Raw genomic sequence first — 7,855 nt, 5'->3', positions numbered from 1 at the left:
CTCTTCCTATAGCAACATGCCATTTTTGGAAAGTGAAGTCACTTTACTTTCCTAATTCGTTATTTATGGATCATGCTATGAATATGACATATTTTCATGCATTTAAAGCACACAAATCATTATCTATCTGAACATAAGACTTTGGAATCATGAACATGATTTTAGAACAACTCAAACAAAAATAAATATTTTTGCTCCCTCTTAGGCAGAGAGCTCCTTAATCAAGACTTAGTTTATTTTTCAGTCTTTTCTTCTTGTTGTTGTGTAGTTCAATGATATCCTTTGATCCTATGTTTTACTTAGAGTGCAATGCTTCATTGTAGTCCCATTCCTACAATGAATCAAATAAGTAATCCAAAAGACTCTAGAAATGATTGGACTACACTACTTATAAGTTATTCTTTCCATTCTTGTTAAATTGGCATAAAGTCTTTATAAGCCAATCTTTATTGGCTATGCCCATTATTTGATCATTTGCATAATATAAAGATGTTGGGGAATATATTTATTGGCTATGCCCATTATTTGATCATTTGCATAATATAAAGATGTCGAACATATATTATTGTCTATGCCCATTATTTGTTTTGCTCTCTTTATTGGCATAAGTCAATAGCTGTTAAAACTTCATTCTCATAAAATACTGATAATTTTTTATATACTTATGCTTTTGCTTACTTAGTTCACTTTGAACTTAAATTTCTTCCTCTTTGAGCTCATGTTCACTTTAAACATAATTCTCTTCTTTCTTTCTTACTTTCCAAAAGAAATATTTAGCATTAACATGAAATCCAGTGTCTTCCCCACACTGAAAAGAGGTGGTTCACTGGCCAAAGTGAAACCGAATACTTCCTAGCTTTCTTAGGTGTATCCACTAGCTAGTAACCTATGCTGGCAACATAGTTAAAAGACTAGGATAATTTGGAGACCCTTATCCACCTTGGGGGTAGTCTCGTCTCATGAGGCTTACATGTGCTTGATCAAGCTCATTTCTAGTCTTTCGGTGCTTTGCTCAATTTATCATACTTTACAACTTTTAGAGTTGTCTCATACATTATGGAAGCTTCATTCTAGTATGAGGTATGCTTAGATCAATGGATGACTTGTCATCCCTTTCTTTACTTGATGAATGTGAACTTAAATCTTACATTATCATTATGGTGTGAATGAGACTTGTCTCACGATTTCTAATACCCTCTTATGTGAGTATATTTGAAATTATTGTTTAGGTGCAAGTGAAGCTTGTCTCACTTATTTTAATACCCCACTTTAGGTAAATTTCATAACTCATAAGATTTTAATTATTTCATTACTTACCTTATCTTGTTTAATGTTATTTGGTAGTGTTGTACCATTCTTTATGAAAGCTATGGAGACTCTTTATTGTGCTACTATGTTCACAAGTTCATTTAGATAGGGTATGTTGGGACTTGTCCCAATCATTGGCATACCCTAGGTTATGAGTTCATTGAGTTACATCTTGTCAATTCAATCTTTAACATGCATTTGGCCTTAGAAGAAATATAATAATTTACATAGGTCCTATAAGATAAGTATGACTTAGTCATTGGCCAACTCTATTTCATATTTTGGAAATAATATTGCTAGTCAATTTATTGGCATAACCCAAACTTTCACTAAACATTGGTTAGGAGAATATCATTAGCCAAGTCAATTAACTTCATGTATATACTATAGTAATCTCATCATTTTAAGCAAGCCAACTTTTAACATTTGATTAGCTTATAAGAATAATTTCATCTTCTCAAACACAATTGGCATAACAACTTTTCTTATCTCATATAAATGATACTCTAATAATACGAATCTAACCTATAGGTCTCATTCGACATTATCAAATCATAGAAACCTACATATAATGATCAGTTAGCACCACATACCAACAACAAGCTCGAGTTTTGCATTATACATACTACTAGAATCGAAATAGGGAGAACTAGGGAGATGAACATTTGAAAATCTCGTTGGGAACAACCCTAGTTTTGGTTTTCTTGATTTTAAAGCATTTGAAAAGCCTCCCGGGGAAAGGAATCTAAGAGAGAAAACCCATACCTTACGGTAGAAATGAATCTACGAAGATCACCCTGTACTTTGTACGAAAATATTGAAGAATTGCCTTGAAATCGCCTAAGGAGAATTGATCTGTTTTTCTTACGTTTGTTCACTATTTTTCGGTCGAGAGTTTCTTACCTAGTTAAACGTGAGTCTAAGTCTTAGGAACTGAATGTTGACTAAATCAACTCAGGATAATTAACTTAATTGAATAATCAATTAGATAATTACCAAAATGCCCCTCCTAAATTGACTAAAACTTGGAGAGCATTTGACTTAGCCAAATTCAAAAAATTTGCTACGATCTCAAGTTTAACCATGATTTTTAATTAATTAATTAAGTTTCTAATTTAATTAATTGAGTTGCCTTGAATTACTAAAGTACCCCTAAGTCACTAGGACCATAACCAACCCCTTTGCACCATCCTAGGTTAGGTACAAGGATGTTTCTTTAGTTAGTTCCTCGGCTAGTCACCCGGGTAGGTCTTAGGATTTTGGGTATACTAGTTAGTTTATTTTAGTTAGTCCTAGGTTAGTTAGATAGTTAGGTAAGTTAGTTAGAGGCTAGGATTGGTTAGAAAGCTAAGCCCCAATTGCCTTTACCCGTATGCGCGCCTGCTCCCTAACCGCCCCAACTGAATTCAGTTGGGGATTGGTCTCTTGCGCATGTGTTGCTGCACATTTCTTGTCCAAGGACCCTCACTATGTCCTTGGGAACGTCTTAATCTACATGATCATTTTAAATGATCATGTTCTATGGTACATAGGCTTGCATCATACCTAATGTGTGTAAGCTATGATAGAGCATTTGAACATCACAGTATATCTTAAGTTACTTGTTAATACATAGAAATTGGCTAACACCCTTATGCCAATATTCTCTAACATGCCTAATATTATTCAATATTGGTCATTGGGATGCGTATGTACCCCAATACATATTTTTACAACCTAATAGACTCTTCACTAGAGAAGTACATTTTCACGAATGTTACAACCGTTCACGTTGACATTGACGTTCATGTTGATGTTGACGTTTACGTTCACATTTACTTTGAAAATTATGTTGAAATTGATGTTGACTTTTATGTTGATTTTGGTTTAAAAGTTGATGTTCAAGTTTACGTTGACGTTGACGTTGATGTTAACATTCACGTTGACATTGAAGTTGAATTTCACATTCACATAGACATTGAACTTCACGATGACGTTGACATTCATATTCACGTTGACGTTGACATTCATGTTGACGTTGACGTTCACATTGAAGTTCATATTGATATTGACATTCACGTTAATGTTCACGTTCACATTTACGTTGACATTGACGTTGACATTCACATTGATGCTCAAGTTTACGTTTATATTTACGTTTATGTTTACATTGACATTTACTTTCACGTTGACGTTCACATTGACGTTGACGAGTATATTGACATTGCCAATAACGTTGATTTTGACGTTCAGTTGACTTTGACGTTGACATCGACGTTCATATTGATGTTGACATAGATGCTCACGTTGTTGTTCACGTTAACATTGATATTGATGTCACATCCAGGGAGCACCCCTTAGATGTAACATGGTGTAGTTGACCTCTCGGAGGTCTTATACAAGCCCATAGTTATCATTCATCACATTGTCATAGGTAAATTTAGTGGAAATTTAAAGCATTCTTAGCACATCCTATGCTAGAATATTACTTTATTTATATATATAATATCATAATACATAATTAAAGACTGTAGTCTCTTTTTTTTGCCATTCTAGACTTAACATCATAAGAGTACTTTAGGGACACGACCCTTACAACATAATACATAAGTATAATATTGAAGGACTATATAGTAAACCATAAGTGTAAAAGGTAGAGAAGAATGGAGTTAGTACAAGAATGCACTAAGTATGACAACCATGCAAAAACATGCATTTTAAAGGAACATTTTCTTGAAATCATACTTCATGCCTTTTTGAGTAAATCTTTATACAATAGCATTTATATCATTCACATAATTCATATAGACATATTCAAATGCCAATTATCATATAAGATTACACATAATATTTAAGCCACATTTGAGAACATTTTACAGAAACCTTCTCATACTTTACAGTAAGTTTTTCTTCCTTATAGTGAACCTCTCCTTTTAACTCATTATCCTCCCAAGTAACCCTCTAGTGATACTTGGTGCATTTCATCACCTTAAGGTCACAAGGAAAAGTATACATGCAACTTACATAAGTCAGTACATACCATCATAGAAGTATAATACATTGAAGACACACTTAAGCCAATACCATAAGAATATTACAGTAAGCTTTTTGCACACCTATTCACTTCATTTCACATAAATGCATTATAAGACCTTACTCACAATCCTACTCTAAGTCTACTAGTGCAATGTATATGTGGATCCCATAACCTTACACATACTCAATAAACCTATCATAAGACCACAAGCCTTAACACTCTTTTTCGTACACCAACAAGTAGGTGAAAAAAACGTCATTCATGTCAACAAAACATTCATCATATAGTCATTAAGACCAACATAGTGCATATAAGGACAAGACCACATCACATAGGTCCATTAGGACTCATGCCATGCACTTTATCACAACAAGTAGAATTACTACAAAGTCATGCATAAGGAACATATACATAGACATATGCATCATAACACCTTCCTAGAACTTCCCTCAAGAGCCACTTGTGCAATGTATAGGTAAAGTCCCATATACCTACCTACACTAAGCAACTACACTTAGGTTATCATTGTTAGGGTCCTTACTTTACTTCAATAGTCCATTTTACTTTAGGGAAACTATAGCCTGACCATGAGTGCTAAAAAAGGAATTTGGTGTTGTATAGACTTACACCAATGGAAGGTGTTCTTATCTAGCCAAGGTAGAACATTAACACATGCTACAATACTAGTTAATTCACTTTCTAGATCCTATGTGGTATGCATAGTTTATGGAACTAAGAGATATATATAACCATCTCCATGCTCATTGGCATTGCATCCTCATCTCATGAGAAACCATGGGCGAATCTTTCTCATGGAAATTAAGCACCTCATGTGGAACCATAGGTGAATTTTCCTCCAAGGGAAGTCAACACCTTATGAGGACCCAAATGGTGAAACTTTCTCCAAGGGAAGACAACACCTCTCATTGTCAAGTTCACTCTGTGCTAAGATAAGTTCCCTTTATTGAAAAGTCTTTATTACTTTACTTCATAAAACACAAGCTTAAGATATTGATTCCTTATATTCTTATAGTGAATTCAAGCACCTATCTATCTTTAGGGTACACATGAGCACACCTTTTAAGGCCCCTCTCTTTACTAGATCTTCATACTTGTGTGTGTGTAATTGTATGTGAGCAAACCTTTCACATAACACATAAATGTTATACATGGTCATATATCAATGCACAAGTCCATAGGTATAACTATATGAGCAATCGTTTCATACAAACACACTAAGACACTATGCACATTCATACTTCATCATATAATATACTTAACATCATAGCATATAAGTCATATTCATAAAGTGTTCATACATTCATTTTCATGTACATAGAAACCAAACCTAGGAACTATCCTACCAAGGTATACATGTGCAATGCATAGACAAGGTTCCATACATTTGACCATACTAGTACACCTATTAAGTTATCATAGTTAATGGAATATATAACATTATTTACATACATATATCTTACATACATAGTAGTAGACATTTAATGAATATGAGATCAACCCTTCAATAGACACTATGAACCTTTACTACATTATAAGCATGCATAATGTGTGAGTGTGTGTGTACATAGGTCAACATGATCACATAATACCTATCAACAATACATTGAGTCAGCCACCCTCTTAAGACCACAATGCACAACCAAGCATAGACCACACAACACAATTTACCATAGGAGACAAGATAATCTTCACATTATATTCAAAACTCCTAACCTTAGTTATTCTCACATTCATATAGGTATATATAGGTAAGGGATTATTAAACATTATAAATACTCAATGGCAGCACCTACAATTACCTAACATAGATATATACAAGCTTATACAATAGCCATACAACCTAGATCACAACTAGAACAGAAAAGTAGGCATAAGCTTCACATAGTGTGATCGTCATAACCATATACTCATATATTCATCAAGTTGCCTTCAATCCCATAGTCAACACATATATAATGACAATAAAGTAAACACTGCCACCATAAGTGGACAATACCACACAATGCCATACAAGGCTTCATCAATTGCAGCGATATAGAAAAGTATAGAGGAAGATCCATTCTTACCAATTCATCAACCTTTGATAATCATTGGTCAATACACATTTATCATCATCAATAAATTATATGGAATTAGCTAAATGTACATTCAATCATGAAAGAAACCATCTACAAGTCGCCACAAGATCATAGTACAATCTAATACAATACATCACATACATACTAAAAAGTAGAGAGTTATAGATTATCAACCAATTTCCCTTGTCTTTTTCATCAATTATAGTTTTATCAATAATATATGTTTAGGTAAAAAACTAAAGAGATAGAACATCTTATCTAAATCATGCTTCATCCACCCTAGAATATAGATCTCAACATATACATTACTCTATCAAGTCTATAGGCTATAAGAACCTAAATCAATATTTGCCAATTCAATTGTTATCTATTCATATTATATCAATTATACCTAATTATCATCAAATTGCACATATAGGAAGTAGCTAAGAAAATTTACAATGATCGAGTTACATAACAACCATCCTAACATCGAGATCACAAGTTACTACATGATAGACTAGCCTTATTCAAAATCCTTCAAACTTAACCCTCATGGATCATTCCTCAACAATTTATCATCAATACACATACTAGGTAGTATTTATAAGCATATTAACATAATTGAATCACAGTTCGATATACATGAGATGAAGATCACAAAGTATTACATAGGCTAAAATTGAGTTTGTGAGAGAGCATGGGTTCATCATGCAATTGGATTGAAAATCATGGCCAAATAAGTAGATGATCATCAATACATTAATATTATTCTTTTGAAATCAATTTAAGAAAGAGCCCATGGCTAGATTGAAGAAGAAGAGATCTAATCATGGAACTTCTTTGAAAACTTTGAAGAGGACTCTCTAGATGAAAGATTAACTAGAGATGAAGGATCACCATAATTTTATTAGATGAAGAATCCACTAAAAGTTGGTGTAGAACCAGTGGAGATCCTATCTAAAAGCTGACCTTGAACTTCATCTTCAATGGAGGTTTCTAGACAGGATATTTTGGGAGTGGGAGGTTTTGATTTTTAATGGAGAATTTGGTATGGGCTATTCACGTTATCAATCAACCTAATATACCAAAAAATATTTAGATAAACCTCCTAGATTGAGGTTACCACATGGGGTGAATTTTCCATTCACTTCATAATTAGGAAGCGTGCATGGCAATTATGCAGGCCTGCATCGATGGACCCATCGACGCCCAGTAGGTCCATCGACAGGCCATTATGTAGGTCGTCGTTTGGGTCTGAGGCTAGTAAACTACCTTAAGCCTTGATGTATTGTGGCTTCATGAGATTTTTAATGCTTTTTTCCTTAAGTTTAGTGTGTGTACAAAAGTATTTTTGTATTGATTTTTATGTAAGTTTCTCCTTATTTGCAACAAATATGTCCCAAGCTGAACGCTAAAGTTTTTGAGCGAGAAATGCAGAAGAGACCACCTA

At 33.7% G+C, this 7,855-nt stretch overlaps 1 protein-coding gene across 1 annotated transcript; it reads left to right on the top strand.

The window, feature by feature from the left end:
- Positions 1–2,991: 2,991 nt before the first annotated feature.
- Positions 2,992–3,585, top strand: LOC138347528 (uncharacterized). The gene has a single exon (XM_069295823.1). The coding sequence runs from the start codon at positions 2,992–2,994 to the stop codon at positions 3,583–3,585; it is 594 nt and encodes a 197-aa protein (XP_069151924.1).
- The last annotated feature ends 4,270 nt before the right edge of the window (positions 3,586–7,855 follow it).

This window comes from Solanum lycopersicum, chromosome 3 (genome assembly GCF_036512215.1).
Source record: "Solanum lycopersicum chromosome 3, SLM_r2.1".
In the NCBI taxonomy this organism is placed as follows: domain Eukaryota; kingdom Viridiplantae; phylum Streptophyta; class Magnoliopsida; order Solanales; family Solanaceae; genus Solanum; species Solanum lycopersicum.
Note: the sequence above shows the minus strand (reverse complement) of the source record. Positions and strands in the feature narration are given on the sequence as shown.